Source organism: Penicillium manginii (genome assembly GCF_028828005.1).
Source record: "Penicillium manginii strain IBT 31320 chromosome Unknown utg000010l:1.0-1143873.0:1.0-1144522.0, whole genome shotgun sequence".
Classification (NCBI taxonomy): Eukaryota; Fungi; Ascomycota; class Eurotiomycetes; order Eurotiales; family Aspergillaceae; genus Penicillium; species Penicillium manginii.
The window spans coordinates 197,021-213,917 of record NW_026643111.1 but is presented as its reverse complement, the minus strand read 5'-3'; the positions used below and the strand labels follow the sequence as shown (position 1 = coordinate 213,917).

The following is a 16,897-nucleotide window of genomic DNA, read 5'->3' as shown; positions in this document are numbered from 1 at the left end:
TTTGCTTTAAACTGGCTATGTTGTGGATTATTGTGCATATTCTAGATCCCCCTTTGCAGGTGATCTAGACCATCACGTTGATGAGAATGCGTGCATCTTCTGTACTTGAAATATCTAATATAGAGCCTCTGAGACATGCTAGCTAATCCTGGTTAATGGATGTTCTAATCCTTGTGAGACGCAATCCTTTAAAATGACGCTTCCATCTCCCCAAAAAGTTGTTTCTCCATTGCTTAGTCGCAGAACGAAAGTCTTTCAACAGGGATCCCAATCAGATCCAATTCGATGTCATCTTTCATAAAATTTGCCATTCTTCCGAGTGTTGTTCTTTGTCAGGGTATTCAGCTAAGCCTACAATCTACTGGCCAAAGTATGGCCCGTGGGGATGATTTGATAGTGAATATTGAGCGCCCTGTAAGTGATATCTGCCTCTAAACCGATTTGCTCAACATTATTTGGAATAACATAGTTTTAGAACTCCTTGACTGGATCCCAAGAAATTGGTATCGCAATTGGTATTTCCAGCTGCCCATCTGGAATTTGTGAGGCTCCTGATGCATGCTTGGGAGCGATTGTCTACAGTGGTCCATTTAAACCAGCATACCATGAAAACAAAAAGTCACCCTTTCAGACTTTTGAACTTATAATTCCATCTTCAATGGAGCGGGGAATGGCTCAGCTGAATGTAGCCCACGCCTCATTAGTTGGAGTATGTGACAAATTCTTTGATAAACCTTTTTATTTCCAAGGTTATATGCTAATTTTAGTTGTCATCAAGGCAAGCCCGTATTTCTTCTGGGAGGCATTGAACGAGACAATTTTCGTTCATTGAGAGGTATCAAATGCACGATAATTGTATTTCAGGCTTTCTGTATCCTTCTATTTTTCTTCTTAATGAACTTTCAATTTATTACTACTCTAGCTCAGTTGGACTGTCTCTCTTTTTTTCTTCTATGGGAACACTCACCAATGCAAAATCACTATGGGACATAAGAAGCCAGAAGAGCAAATAAATAGTCCTGTTGAAATCAGACAACTAACGTTCTGAAAATATTGGATCCCTGAGTGCTCACGAAATACTAAGCTTTAATGTTTAGTCCTGAGATTGTTATCTCGCCCTTTTCTTTACATGAGACTGCCCTGATGTTAAGAAAGGAGAAAATGCAACCCCCTCCTCAGGCACTTTTTACTCGACTATGAAGCACTATTGAATGAAGCCTTGTATATTGAGTATTTGATGACCTCAAGACACTTACCGTCAACGTCCCTTTACATCAAAGTTTCCTTGTATTAACAAATTTCGCCATTAATGGGCCCCTGTAACTTTTAAACTACTCAAAACTACTGGTTCACAAAGACACTTTAGCCACATACTTACATTGCTACATAATGGGGCGTTCGCACTTGTATTTCCTGGGCAATACATGAAGCATAGTTATTTGGTCACTATTATCTGGCCCGGATGCGCGGCTTGCGAGCTACAGAAGCAAAACTTTCCTCCAAATCCCCTCGGAATTGCACAGTCAGCATATATTCCCCCATTGTACGGAGTAGCCGTCCAAGCACTGGCTCCTGCGGGAGCTTGGAATGTCCATGACTGGTTTTCTGACTGTACCTGGATGGTGGCGGGCAATTTAAGTAATGCAAGTGCAAAAACCCCGTCGGCTATTGTCTCCCGACCATTCGGCCGGTTGTTGAAACGGTTTCCGCTGAGGATATTGGGGTTACCTTGCATTGTTGTATCGGTGGTGTCACGATCCGGGTTGCGGAAAGTCAGCCGGTACCAGTAAACTGACTTTTCCTCTTGAATATAGTTTGATGCTTTCTCACTTCCTGCTTTCTAGGCTGTAATGAAAGGCTCGCATCTCTCTAGCCAGCCACTATGAGACCTGAAAGATTCATCTTAATCTTAGTAGTACTGTACTTTAAGGTGCTTTGTCTGGAATTCCTGATCAAGCAAAGCTGAGACTGTATCCGTGGGGGGATGGGCTTGGTAATTTTTTGGAGATCTTCACCTATGCTTTAATCAGGCTGAATACAGTGAGCACTCGACCATACATTGTACGAGGCGAGATCTAACCCAGCAGCTTGAGAATTAGCTATCCCGAGATTCATTCCCCTGAAAGTAGTCATAATTACTGACGCCTGAACGCAGAAAGGTATGGCTTCGCGCCCGTTTCTAAAGTTCTCGCCCAACGAGACCCGAAGAATAATTATAGAAGTTTTTATTCGTGAGAGGGATATCTTGTCGCCCGGCCGGCACATTCCGAAAAATAGGTTTTTTTTCAAGTAGCTCTCGATTCCCTATTGTAGACTCAGGGGCTGCTTCCATTCCTGCGTGTAATGATTGGTTCGTGGTGCGTCCTCCCGGACCCGAGGGTGCGTACCGACTAGCTCCGCACCCCATCAAAAACCTCCAATTCCAACCCCAACCCGTTTTTAGACCTCCGTGGTCGAGAATAACTACTGTAAAAACAGACTGGGAAAAAAAAACTCACCTAAAACCTAAAATCATGTACGAATACCAATATTATAAGCAAAATCTACTTCAAAAATTGAAAGTCTCGAGATCAATTATTGACATCTATATAGAGCTCGGAAATTTTCCACTGCGTCTTGCTTTCATCCAGAGGATGGTCTCCGCTTTCTATTGACTTTCTTTAATGCGAGCGCAAGAAAATTACCTAGGTGGTGTTTTCATAGCCTCATGCTGAGAATAGATAGGCATAGATGCCTATTTGTAGGATATCCGTATACGCAGTACATACCGAGGGAACCAATTATCATCATTGCTTAGTCGACTGAAGAAAGAACTATCTTGGAGACTGCAGAACCCTTTCAATCGAAACTACAGCTACTAGCAGAGCTAGAACATAAAAGAAGGATTATACGCTAGTGATAATGTGTGTGGGTAGCGGATGAAAATTGTAAAGTGAAAAGAGCGTTATAAGATAGTGGTAGTACACACATGCAGTGGATAAGAATAGTAAAGTGAAAAAAGGGCTGTGAGATGGTGGTGATGGTGTGTGCGCGCGGTGGATAAAATTCCTGTATCAGTACTAATGTAAGGTAGCAGATTATTTCAGTGTAGTATGTAGTAAACCTTGAGTTTGGTATGATTATAGCATTTTTCATCTGTCTTGCTTCGTGATCTAGGTAGTTCAGCAAGTGAATTCCAAACTGAAGTCGAGATTTCATACACAGCCTTCTCTACTCATCGTCTGAATTCAAAAACCCGGAATTTCGACTATTCCTGAGTGATTTATCAGACCAATACGAAAACTCGTCTTCCAAAAAACCAGAAGAAGCAAATTGAGTTTTGGAGAATTTTTTCCTTAGCGGAAGGTGGCTGATCATGCTTGAGATTTCCTGGTCAAATTCCTTAAGTGGCAATGATTGACCTCGATATATCTGATCCAAGCTGAGACAACTTCTAATTCTGACCAGACAGTACTACTACCTATCACATTAAGAGGACTTTCTACCTAAAAAATCGTATAAAAGAATCAAAAATTCCCTACCATAGTATTTATCTTGCATTGATTCCCTTCCCAACAAGTAGAAATCTACCAACACACTCAATTTCAACAAGCTACTTCCAGCTCCCTCGAAGCATCAACATCAGTTTACAAATATGAAGTCTTCTTACTTCTCTACTCTCGCTCTATCGATGGTTAGATTTACAAATGCCGCTTCACCCTATAGCTATCCCTATAGTATCGGCAATCTATCTCTCAAGCATCTTGTTGAGAGTGATACCTGGGATTTCACATTCGAGCTGACTGCAAGAAATCCTTGGGGTGAAGCCCTGGGATCCACCACCTGTCATACTACCTGGTGCGTTGTTCCTACGACTCAAGTTCTCAAACATATACACGCAAAAAATAACAAGAGCTGACTAATTGCGATTTTCAGGATGAATGGAGGAGTCGATGTGCCACCCCAAGCCCCAGTAGCATGTGACGATACCCTTTACCACTTTTTCCTTTCCACTGATGCTCCTGATGTCGAGAATTATGACTTAGCTATCGAGGGTCCTATGGGCACCGGTGCAATTACTCTCGCATCAGGAAACAAGTACCGCTGCGGCGCTTACACTGATCCTATTGATAACGTTGACGAGGAGTGCAAAACAGTCAACGGTGGAGAATTCTATGTCAAGGTCTGAGTGGTACATCATGGATCGAAATCAGATTCACCACCTAAGTTAGACCGCAATTTTAGTATCCACTTCAATCTTATTGGAACGACTTAATAGTAGAACCAAATTCTTTTTCTCTTTTCGAATTTCGTACTCCACCTCAAAGATTAATGTTGTTCTAGAACGAGTCATGTTGTCAAAGATACAATTAAATAGGCTTATACATGTTTTGGATTCTATAAAGTTCAGTGATCAGACCTAAGATGTATTAATTCAACCAGAAGCACTATAACCACCAAGCAAAATACTACAAAAAACAGTCCAGTATTCAAGAGGATGAGGGAATAATATCACATCCGAGATCAGAGCAATTACACTTTATCAATAAAAAATATCAGCAGACTCTAACAAGCAGTTATTTAGAAACAGGAAAAAACCACACTGCTTTTTGAATACATCTAATTAACATCAGAAGTAGGAGAACCATATTCACTAGTAGCTAGCAGAATATAAGTCTTTTTCATTCATAGGACAATCAGCCACTAAAAATAAGCATCACTCCCACGCCTATCATACACAGTAAGGAAATAGGGAACCTCATAGTACTATAGCTCAAGGGGTATAATCCGACTATTACCTAATTCATTTGCAACACTAGAACCTTTTTCTAGTCCATCATACTTTTTTTTCAAGTCTCCGTAGTAGATAGCCAAGTCAGGGCATCTTGTATACTATACTACTGACTTTATCTGACTATTCAGACTTAATTCAACATATTAGTAAAACAACAACTATTTTTAGTCTTACAACTTACTCTCAAACAGATTTCAGTAGAATGATACTATATTAGATAGAATTTTCATCAATTACTGCGAGAATTTTGATCAAATTGATCTACAGTCAGCCAGTTACATATAGATCCAACGAAATGGAACTTACCTCTCTTCCATTGAAGACTTAATGCTCCAAACACTGAATGCCATCCTCCTCAACCACAGCGGGTCCTTGTGCCGATTCTGTGCGACACCCTTCCCCCCCTTTTTCGGATATGTGAATACTCAAAGGGGACCGGCATGAGCTATCATAGGATGTGTATATTACCACCTCTTTGGTATCAATAGGTGGTGGCGTCGCGGAAGGCAACGGGGTATGTGATTTTGTGACCGCGTGAGCGGCGAACTCAGCGGCTTGGAAGTGGTATGCATACATCAAACAAGGAATGCTTTCTCAAGGCTGACCAAAGGATATATCCCGACAATATCAGAACATGCTAATAGTGTATGGGCTAGTAAGAACAAGGTGAAAGAGGTCAATATTGTGTGGGTATCTTCACTCAATTACCCCTAAGGCGTGTATGATATTCGAGGCAAACTTCTCACTGATCTACTTGTATAAGGTAGAATACCTGTCGATAAGGTAAGGTAATGTATGCTGGGGCGATCGGGGAGCTAAAACAGTAGGTCAGATTGATACACGAACTGATTCTTTCAATTCGAAGCAAAAGCTCTGCCATTGAAAAGGCTTGTCGATATTTCTCGCTCAGGCCCTCCATCAGAAATGAGAGTATTTTTTGACGTAGTCTTCGATCCCCGCAGGCTACGTTCAATTTCTTGGTCTTGAAATTGTGAACCATGGATATGACATCACAAATGTAGCCCTCGGGAAGAGATGGCCATTTCGCGGATTATTTCTTGAGCACACTTGAAATTAGGGACGAATTGAATCTACCTAACTCAAACCCACGAGATTCTCGGTATAAATTTTCGATTCAAGGGAGAATACCTTGAGCCTGGCAGTCCTGGTCTTGGACACAGTCGTGTAAAATGTCCTGGATATTACCGTAACTATTCAGCCTCCTGCTAGGGATAGATTTTCGCTTCTCTTCTTCGTCTCCTCCATCATCATCATCGTCGCTGCTGATAATTTTGGCGCCGGCAGAGCTTGGTGGGGAAGTCTCTGGAATAGTTGATTTAGTTTCTGAGTCGTCTTCATACTTATACAACTTGAAGTCGTAGACATGGCGGGCATAGAGCCAAGTGTGGGTCAAAAACTAACGTGACCCATGCTTAGACCCGTACATGGGCCGGCCCATGGGTTTTCTTGGCGGCCTATGGGCTGGCCTATTTGGCCTATTTAGCCCCCAAATTTGCACAAATTATATGCAAGATATTAAATATCACTAGTTGTATTTGATAGTGTTCTAATTATATAGCTTTAACTATGGTAAATTACCAAATATTAAGAATACGGAGGTGGACGTGGCCGCATAGCGCTGCGTGAGCTGGCAGTAGCCGATTACATTCATTGAGGGCGTCTCATTACCGTTTCTATGGGGATTAATACTTCTTTTAATATAGCAATACGTCGTATCTCCTTTGTCTTTGATTACTACGGGCGTGGCGTTAGGATGGTTCTGATTCCCAATGGAGGGAACGCCTACATAGCTATACGTTCGAAAGTATGGCTGAATTAGGATAATTGAATCTTGAATTGACTTGAATTGAATTGAATCGGAAATATATTAGTGTGTTTCGGACTAGGGTTTGAGAACAACTCTATAAAGGCAAAGTGGTGAAACAGTTTTCGATCCATCCTGTATCAGTTTAATTACGTCGGACCACGGAAAGTAATACCTGTTCGTATCTACGAAGGGATAAACTGTAAGGAAATTGCGCATGTCGAGCTGAATATCAACTGGATCTGGAATATGTTAGCCTATTTGAACTAGAAGCTCAAATATGAAGATATTACCTCAATTGCTATAATCCAGAATCCTGAAACTGTGCCTAGAATAGCAACGGCAAGCAACAGTATAGACAAACAGGCAAAATAAGCAATAATTCCGCGCAGAGTTGCCTTTGTCTGTATTTTAAATCCTCCTAACCACCAATACCACGCTGTGATGCCAAAGCAATCAGAGAAATTAAGGAAAAGGACTACGTAATGAGTACTATCTTGCAGAAATATTCCGAAAAACGTAACTATTATCTTCAACATGGTAGAAATAAAGAAATCGACAAGAGATAGATGTTCTACATGCTGCGGCACAAGTGGGTTATTGTGCTGCTGACATATGACACGGAAGAACGGGGCAGAGATCAGCTAGATAATCGGCTCATTCTGCAAGTTGAAACCTACTTCCTGTAGTGATTGGAGTGTCGAAGTGACCCCAAGAAGAATTTGACTCCATAGTGGCAGGCTGTTGCTCCAGAAAAGGCCTACCAGGATGGTAGATAATATCGCAGCTGAAATACACAAAGCCCAATAAATCTTTTGACCGGAAAAGTCGGACTCAAAGTTCCACAGGAAGAATGTCCTGTAAAGCAATACAAATAAGAGCAGAGTTACATGTACCAGAGAATGGGACTCAGCTACGTATGTCTACAGTACAAGGAAGCGTAAACATAGAGAGGACAATAATTTTGAGCAGTACTAGAATTTGAATAATAGAATTAATTTGAATCAATTATCATCATCATCTAGGTTCTTTTACATATAACTAGATTACCTAAAATTACAGCTAAATCTGCATTAATTATGCAATCACGAGATTTTTCGTAGTTTGCCCCGTTTACACCCAATATGGGTCGGAGATTTGTGTTGAAATATCCGGTTGCTGAGATGATAGTGAGGCTGGGATTACGTGCATACATTTACCTACCTCTCACTTCACTTATATCTTAGACATGCAATACAACGCACAATCAACTCCCCTCAATAACATTACCATTGAAGCATCACTTAATAAACCAACAATTTGGACCCAAAACCTAACCCATCGATGGGTTGGGTATGGGTACCCATGGGTACCCGTGGGTCGTGCCGAAGTGTTACAGGGCTGCTTCGCCAAGAACACCCCGATTACTATACAAAAAAAAAGGATATTGTGTCGAATCTGGTGACATCTATATTGGCTCGTACTGCTGATGGCCTATCGAGGGTCCCAATTGATTGATTGATTCTTGTCTAAAATGAGTGTTTATCCTACGATCTTGTTGGAATTTGTGATCGTAGTGATATATCTGAAACGTCCTGCATGCTATGAGAAAACTCTCTCCGATATAGCCCGATTTACCATACATATACTATGGCAATGTGGGCGGGGCTGATAACGCGCTGATCCTGAGATAGTGGTAATTTACCTCTTCTCAGGTTGACATAATATCGTACTCACTACGTGTCCTCGTGTGCCTAAACCTACATATTTGTATGTTGGTGGTGGTGCTTCTCAGGCCATATCCCCGTCCCATTCGACCCACACGTCACGATCGTGCTGCCTAGAGCGCCCCCCCCTCCGTTTTAGGACTCAGATAACATCTCAGATTGATACAATGCTCTATAGGTCTGTAATAGTAATCGTTACGCCTCCTGATACAATCTTCATATTGGAGTATTGGAGTTAATGAACTTAACTAAACACTGAGCTTCCTGCTTGCCTCCAGGGAACTTCTACCCGCAGCCATCCTCCCAACTGCCACAAAGCTAGCCCCTCCAAGGACCTCAAAGGTCGATACATCCGCCTGAAAGATCTTCGAAATCCAACTCCGAATCTCGACTGCCAGCAACGAATCTACTCCTAAACCAAGAATTGGCCTGTCCATATTCATATCTTCCTCCAAAACTCCAGATAGACTCCTCGCCACTTTCGCAACAAGTGCCCTGGCAACGACGTCACCAGCCCCCTCAAGCGACCCCGAAACCAAGAACTCCGCTCTAAAACTCTCTTCTCTGCTTCTCCAACTCTCGCTGCTGCGTGATTGTTCGTTGTCTCGCTCGGTAATATTCGGCGAAGCTCGTTGCAAGAAGCGGAATACCGGTCTGCTCAGCCACTCCGGTTCGTCACCCAGCTCGCTCGCATGCATCGCCGCAGGCGTTTTGATCCCAAAGATGACCTGCGCCGTCTCAACAGTCAGGCGGCGAGCCACCGCAGGATCACAATAGTAGTCTAAGATAGCGAGAAACTTGTCTCTTGTAATGGGAAACATGGTGCCGGACGCAAGAAGTCGGTCGCGTACACCCGGGTTCTCAGCAATAAAGCCATCATCGACCATTGCACCCAGGTCGATCGCCGTAGCTGTCTGGCCATGGTGAATGCGGTATCGTGCAAGACTGTCTTGAAAGGTGTTCCCGGCAGCGTAGTTGGATTGCCCGCGTTGGCCCACAATTCCCGAGACTGAGGAGAGGAGGATAAAGAAGTCTAGGTCTGCGGGAAGGTGGAGGTGTAAGTTCCAGGAGCCAGTGGCTTTGGGCTTCAAGGCTTCTGTCCATTGCGAATGGGTCATTTTGGTCAGCAGTGTGTCTTGTAGAACCATGGCTGCCTGGATGCATCCTCGGATGGGGGGGGAGGTATTTCTTGCATTCTGTTAGGGTAAGCCGGAGGGCGTCTACGTCAGAGATGTCGCAGGCTGGAACTTCGATCCTGATACCAACGGCTCGAAGAGACTCAAGTAGGCTGCAAGCTTCAGGCGTGCTTGGTCCGGAACGAGAGAGTAGGATGAGGTTACGGGCCCCTCGTTCCACCATCCAGCGCGCGATGCACCGCCCAATGCCGCCAAGTCCGCCGGCGACTATGTACGTAGCTTGAGTATCGAAAGAATACGTTTCAGTACGAAGTAAGGTAGTCTATAAATTTTAGGGCTGCTCTCCATTCATTTTTATGTCCTGCAAAAATGTAGAGGTTGGACAAAGATCGAAAAACTTACTGGCACAATTGCCTCTGATCTCACATCGAGGACAATCTTTCCGCTATTTTTTCCATTGGCGATTTCTGAGAAAGCCTTCTGTATGTGAGAAATGGGATACAGGTTAAGCGGGCGAGCGCAGTGGAAAATATTCTTCTCGAATAGATCCATAATTGTTGCGATGACACGCTCGGCTTCATCGCGCCTTTCAGCCAACCAAACGGATCCATCAAAAGCTGAAAATGTGACACTCTTATGAAATGGCAACATGGGTAAACTCGCGTTTTCCAAGATGTCTTTTTTACCAATCTCAACAAATCGACCGAAAGGTGCTAGACTCTCCCAGGATGCCAGGAGACTGTCTCCGGCTAATGAGTTTAGCACCACATCAACGCCACGGCCGTTGGTAGCATGTTTTATGCCCATAGCGAAGGAAGTATCACGACTGTAAAAGACGTGGTCATCTGGAATCTGGTATTCGGTCATGAGGGTTTGCTTTTTGTTCTGTGAGCTCACTGTCACAAAAACTTCTGCACCAACATATTGGCTGATCTGAATAGAAGCTTGGCCAATACCTCCGGCTCCCGCATGGATCAAGATAGTTTCGCCCTTTTGAAGGCGAGAAATATTCACTATACTCATCCAAGCTGTTCCAAATTGTGTCGGAATTGCCGCCGCCTCCGTGAAACTGACACTCGAAAGGAGTCGATAGACGGTCTGCACCTTGCTCCGGGCATAAGTCTTGAAGGTCTCAGTTGTGGACATGCAAACCCGATCTCCAACCCGGAATTTGTCTTGGAAGGCCGTCCCAACACGGATCACAACACCAGCGCATTCACTACCCAAGGTATCTGAGGGAACGCGGCCGAGAGCAATGAGACAGTCTTTGAAGTTGAGCCCGATAGCCCGGACTTCAATCTCAACCTCATCTTCTGCCAAGGGTGTCGAGTGCATATAGTCTTCAGTGAAGCATAAGCTTTCCAGAATACCCGGTGTTTTCGTTGTTAGCTTCAAAGGAGGCGCATCTCGCCAAGCCAAATTACGTGCTAACTTCGGGGGAGAGTCTCTGACCGATTCTCTCCTGCGCAGCAAGATCTTCACGAAGCCGACAGATGTAGAGGAGTCCCTCTCGCTCCTCAAATTCCGTTTCAAATGAGCAGGACGCGTCGGTGAGCATCTGCTGAATAACATGCGCCAATAGATGGCTATGGTGTGCGAAATCACAATTCCTAAGCTCCATGCCTACTAGCACGAACTTGACCCCTTCGAGCTCGGTGTTGCAAACCCGCCCAAGCCCATTCACCAGGCCATATTGAGGGGTGGAAGAGCCGTCACCTGTGTTTCGAGTCAACCACACTATGTTTTTGGCGTTTCGCAAAACGCGCTGGATGTTTCTGAAGCTGTCGCTGTCTGGAAAGTCAAGATATGATTTTGTCTTTTCGAGATCAACTGCAATGATAGCGAGCGCATTCGCGTCGGTATCGGAGAGTTTGGTATTGGCGATATTGATGACCTTACTTCTTAAGCCCATTTGCAGGAGTTGGTGGTTTAAGGTGCTTGTATAATGGGACTGCGCCTCCTGGGGAGTTGACCACGAGAAAATATTGACCGGTGGGAAACCCACGCTTGCCCTTGGTGCTGATGGGGTGGTTTTGGTACTAACTAGCACGCTGATTTCATGACAGCCATTACCATCAAAATCCGGAAACTCATGATCAACACCTGTAAAGCCTGCAGCCTGTAACAGTGAGTGCCAGGTTTTAGTTTGTATGCATGGCCCTTGCGTTCGGTATGACTCGCTGCTGCGCCACCAGCCAGGAAGCAAGCCCATGATGAATCCGCTTCGGCCAATATCCGGCTTAACAATCTCTATCAGAACCAACTTTCCCCCTGGCCGCAACAAACGTTGAACATTATGCAGCACGTTAAGAAGATCACTAGCGACATGCAGGACATTAGCCGCGACGACGACATCGTATGAAGTTGATGTGTACCCTTGATCCACCACTGGTCGCTCAATGTCTAGGGTTTTGAAGTATATATTGGGAAATCGTGCGAGCTGTGTCCGAGCGGCCTTGAGAAACGTCTCTGAAATATCGGTGGCTGTGAAACTACTGTATGAGACATCTGTCATGGAGGCTTGGTTGTCATCGTCACCCGCGAGCGACTGCAGGATCGGTGTGGTTGAGCCGCCAGTTCCGGTGCCAATTTCGATATAGGCGGCATCGGGGTGTTTGTGGGAATATAGCTGCAGGTACCGTGACAACGCGACCATGTTTTTTTGGCGGCCAAACTCGGCGTACATATTCACAAGAAGAGGTGAAGCGAACAAAAGTTCCAGAGGATCAATGTCGGAATGGAAGATCCGCTGCAAGTGGCGCGCGACAACCACATGTGCTTTCCCCTGGGGACTAGTATTCGCCAGCCAGTCTTCGAGCTGATCCATATGATTTGGCTTAGTGCTGCAGTCCTCGAGCGAAGAGCGTAAGTGAAAATTGTCACTGGATCCCATTTTCTGAATCTGCTCCATCGCCCAGTGTAGATATTGCCGAAGATGCGGCGCTTTTGAATATGCAGCGGGGTCATGATATGAAGCTGCTCGAACGACCTGGTTGAGATAGTGGTAGTGCAAAAGGGTCAATTTCTCGTAGAACTGAAAAGGCTCGTCGTCATTATGTTGTAATACAGGAGTGCACCACTGATTTATCTCCGGCTTGCTCATTAAGTCGATATCTGGTAGCCATAAAAGTTTCCATGCATGGGTATTTTGGATCGACTCTTCCTGGTTTTTGGTTGTCGACATATCATTGATCACAGTCAAGCGGATACCCTCCAGCTCTGCTAGTAGCATAGACCCATCCGAAGTTAGAGCACTTGACTGAACTTCAGCCTCGCGACGAGCTTTAGATACTACTATTGAGGTTGCATGGATAGCCTCTTTCGTGCTGGGAGGTTTCCACCCCTTCGCCGCCAGCCACACGCGGTGAACCTTTGACGGAATAGCCGTAGACTTTCGGTGCGCGTTATCACAGACGAGGGAAAGCATAGGCATGTGAAAGAGAGCATCCAGCGTACATGGATGAACGACATAGTCCCACTCGTCAGGGGCACCATTGTACACCTTAATTTGGGCAGCTGATTTGTTGCCTATCACTCGTGCCGTCTGGAGTGTTTGAAATGCGGGTCCGAACTCAAGTCCGTATTCTCGCAGCTCCTTATAGAAGATGGGCAGGTTCACATTTGCTCCCTCGTCATAGTGCATGCTGGTGTATATCTTATGAATATCCTGAAGATGATTCTGTGTTGCTTTCGCTGCCCCAACACCAGAGTCATCGGCCGGAGATTCATAGTAGATCCGGATCTTTCCATGGCAGATTTCCTCCCATCCTCCTTTTACAAGCGCACAAAGGCGGAAGCCAGACCAATTGCTTTGGGTCCGCCGAAGGAAGAATTGAGTTTGGATGCCGGACTCCTGGTCTGGAATGATCAAGGCTGCGCTCAGATTGATGTTGCGTAGCTCGTAGGCTATGATTGGCCGCGTCGCCTGGGAGACCTGCTTGATGGCCTCAACCGCCATAGCCACCATCCCCGCGGCTGGAAAAATAATAGCGCCGTTTATCTGTCATAGTTTAGCTACATATTACTCTGATAAACTATCATAGCCAAAGGCTTACTCGATGGTCCTCGACCCACAGATGCTCCGAGATCTTGATGATGTTCCTCCAACGCGCCTCGAGACAGTTCCAGTCTGCGGCTGATTCACCTAGGAGAGGGGACCGAGGCCCTGAACGTAGACGGTGGTTCTTGCTGACCGTACTTTCGTGGAAGTAGCTGTGTGTATGGTTCCACGGGTACGCTGGCAAATTAGTCAATGAGACCATATTGTTTTTTTTTGCCTCCATGCCCTCATTGTTCACCAGCATCATGTCTGGAGACTGTCCCAGACACCAGAGTTCACCGGTGGCTTGCAGCAGACTATTTATTCCAGAGTATCCCCGCTGCAATGTGGATAAGTAAGTCATATTTTTCTCCTGTGCGACTAGAATGTCTCGGATTGGTCCGCGGAGGGCATGATGAGGACCAATCTCGAGACAAATGTCAATATTCCTGACGGGAAAATGGATTCCATCAATGCTCTTCTGCACTCCGCCAATACAGAGTCTTTGGAAGGCCTGCGCGAAGCGCACCGGCGATAGTAGGTTGTTTACCCAATAGGCTGCCTGTTGCAAAGTCTCTGGAGAAACAGGGCTGCTTAACAGGGTCGATATCATACTTGGCCCTGTGAGCGCAGTTACCCCTGGCTCAATTGTGTCAATAGAACCAGCGTAGGCGTCAGAAATATGTTCCATCTGCGCTGAATGATAGGCAACGCCCGTCTGTAGCTTACGGGCGAAGATTTCTTTGCGGTCTAGTTCTTTTTTCATGGTTTCTATTTCTGTCACGTTGCCGGAAATAGTGACGCTGGACGGACTGTTGTAACAGGCAATGCTGAGAGTCTGCTGGCCCGTGCTAGAGCTGGTCAAATAGGTTGCGGCTTGGCTTGGGCCCAGTCCAACTGCCAGCATGCCGCCGGTTCCCTTCAAAGTTGATACATGGGTCCCTCGGAAGTAGGCTATTCTCCAAGCACTACGAGCGGAAATTGCTCCGCAGCAATATCTGTCTCACGGATTGTTTAGCTATATGGCTGGGATTCTTTTTTGTGCGCAAGGGGACAAAGAAGAGGGATCTCACGCAGCTGCAATTTCTCCAGATGAGTGGCCAATCACGATACTGGGCCGGATCTTGAAATGGGTGAGCAGGTCGACTAGCGCCATTTGGACCACTGCGCAGAGTACTTGACTGATCTGCGGCTCATGAATGCGGCTCGTTGTATCTGGTCTCAGAAGCTCCTCGACGAGCAGCCACTCGCAGCCAATGGACCGCAGGTAGCTCTCTGACTCTTCGAGATGGCAGCGAAAAACTGCATAATGCTGCAGCTCCTTGCCCATCTGCGGCCACTGGGCACCTTGCCCCGTGAACACGAATACGATTTCTGGATTAGCTAGGGACTGGCGAGGTGGGGGCATCAGCGAGGCAAAGTTCTCTAGTTGTGCGCTTTGGGTGACCACTGCAAATGTTCGCCACGACAGCCAGCTACGACGTTCAATGAGAGTATATGATAATGCGTCGAGGAAGTCCGGCGTGGTGCTTTCAGGTGCGAGGCTCGCAAAATACTCACCATAGGCTTCGATGACTCGATGAACACCAGCCTCGTCTCTTGACGATAGGGGGAGTAACATACATTTAAGGCCCACTCCGCTGTGCTCGCTTATGTTTTCTTTGTTTTTCATGACAAGAACCGGCAAAAGGCCATCTAAGAGAGTCACTTGCTTTCCTGTCGTTTGCCTATGTGGCGAGTGCGCGATCCCGTCTACCTCATGTTCCCGGAGAAAGTGATAAGCGTCGTCCAGGATGGCATGGGCATTTGACCCGCCGAAGCCGAAGGAGTTGACAGAAATGCGGCGTAAGCCCTCCTTTGGCCACCGTTCGGCGTGTCGCGGAAACTAGTTTTCATTAGTCTTCAATTTCCTCTCATTAATTTAAAGAGAACGACGGGGAAAGAAGGGGGACGATTGGGCTAGTTCACCTGTAATCCCAGTTTGTCCTCGTCAATCATCGGATTCAAAACATGGAGTCCAGCAATCGGAGGAATAACCCCACTCTCCAATACCGCAATCGCCTTAATGACACTCGCAATCCCGCTAGCTCCCTCCAAATGCCCAATATTGGCTTTGAGCGAGCCACTGCAGGAGGTTAGCTGTCTGACTCAAATCAAAGTAGAAATTTGTCAGAAATTACACATAGAGCTTCTCCCCCGGTAGCCGGGAGTCCCTGAAACTTCGCCCCAGCGCCTCAGCCTCAGCGGGGTCTCCCACAGGCGTGCCGGTACCATGAGCCTCTACATACGCCGTGCGCCGTTTGTCCAGGCCAGCTTGAGCATAACACTTATCAACCAGCGAAGCCTGGGCAGAGGGGCTGGGTTGAGTGATAGAAGGTGTGTGCCCATTCTGGTTGCAGGCAGTCGACCGGATGAGAGCTCGGATGGTGTCTCCATCATGGATGGCACGGTCCAGGCGCTTGAGCACTAATACTGCAATTCCCTCGCCACGGCCGTAGCCATTCGCGCGCGCGTCAAAGCTGTGGCATCGGCTCTCTGGCGAGAGCATATTCATATCAGACAAGATGTGGAATAAATCAGGGGCCAGAAGGAGATTGGCGCCGCCGACCAGACTCTTTCCGCCCGTCTCTTAGTTAGCATTATCTCCATAGACCGTGGAATAAACTTATGACATAGATTTTCTCTTACCATTTGTGCCTCGCCACTCTGCAATCCTTGACAGGCGAGGTGCAGCGCCACCAGGCTACTTGAGCAGGCCGTGTCTATATTGATGCTGGGGCCGGTGAGGTTATAGAACCAGCTAATGCGGTTGGCGTTGAGGGTAGTGGTGATACCAGTAGCTGCGTAGGGGGCGCTCTCGCGTAGGTCTTTTTTGTAAAGGGTTCTGTAATCGTCTGTGAAGCATCCAATATAGACGGAAGTGTTGGAATGTTCGACATGAGAGATGGGAATGCCGGCTGGAGGCGTTAGCCTGTGCCCGCCCCGACACGAACGATGTGGGTAAATCAAAGAAGAATGAGAAAGACAAGGATACCGTTTTCAAACGCAATATAGCTCATCTCCAGCAACAGCCTCTGCTGTGGGTCGATGGAGGCAGCTTCGACCTCCGACAAGGAGAAGAAAGGAGCATCGAAGGCGGTTATGTCGTCTGTGATGAAATGACCTCCTCTGATTGGAGCCTGAGGCCAGTAAGCGCCATTGGCATTAATACGGTCAGCGGGGAACTCTTTGGAGACACAGCGAGCCTGTTGGATCATCTCCCAAAGGCTGTCTATCCTGCTGACACCGCCCGGAAATTGGAGGGATAGGCCCACGATAGCGATGGGCTCGAGCAGATTGGCGTCATGGAAGAGATATTGGGAGTCCATAGTTTGCTGAAAACAGAAAAAAATTGCAAAAGATCGTTCAATTGCATTG

The 16,897-nt window shown here is 46.2% G+C and overlaps 3 protein-coding genes across 3 annotated transcripts; 2 read left to right on the top strand and 1 right to left on the bottom strand.

Annotated features, from left to right (window-relative positions):
* Window positions 1–237: 237 nt before the first annotated feature.
* On the top strand, window positions 238–832 carry N7533_012987 (uncharacterized protein; the record flags this gene model as incomplete). The annotated part of the gene is made up of 2 exons (XM_057109637.1): window positions 238–414; window positions 476–832. Coding segments are annotated over 2 exons (534 nt in total), but the record flags the coding sequence as incomplete, so codon positions are not given.
* A 2,838-nt stretch (window positions 833–3,670) lies between these two features.
* Window positions 3,671–4,168, top strand: N7533_012986 (uncharacterized protein; the record flags this gene model as incomplete). The annotated part of the gene is made up of 2 exons (XM_057109636.1): window positions 3,671–3,837; window positions 3,916–4,168. 2 exons carry the CDS (start codon window positions 3,671–3,673, stop codon window positions 4,166–4,168), a joined length of 420 nt encoding a protein of 139 aa, XP_056953221.1.
* Window positions 4,169–8,553: 4,385 nt separating this feature from the next.
* N7533_012985 (type I polyketide synthase) lies at window positions 8,554–16,848 on the bottom strand (the record flags this gene model as incomplete). The annotated part of the gene is made up of 10 exons (XM_057109635.1): window positions 8,554–9,501; window positions 9,568–9,708; window positions 9,844–10,847; window positions 10,894–13,441; window positions 13,497–14,331; window positions 14,554–15,365; window positions 15,449–15,605; window positions 15,661–16,094; window positions 16,169–16,437; window positions 16,515–16,848. 10 exons carry the CDS (start codon window positions 16,846–16,848, stop codon window positions 8,554–8,556), a joined length of 7,482 nt encoding a protein of 2,493 aa, XP_056953220.1.
* Between the last annotated feature and the right edge of the window lie 49 nt (window positions 16,849–16,897).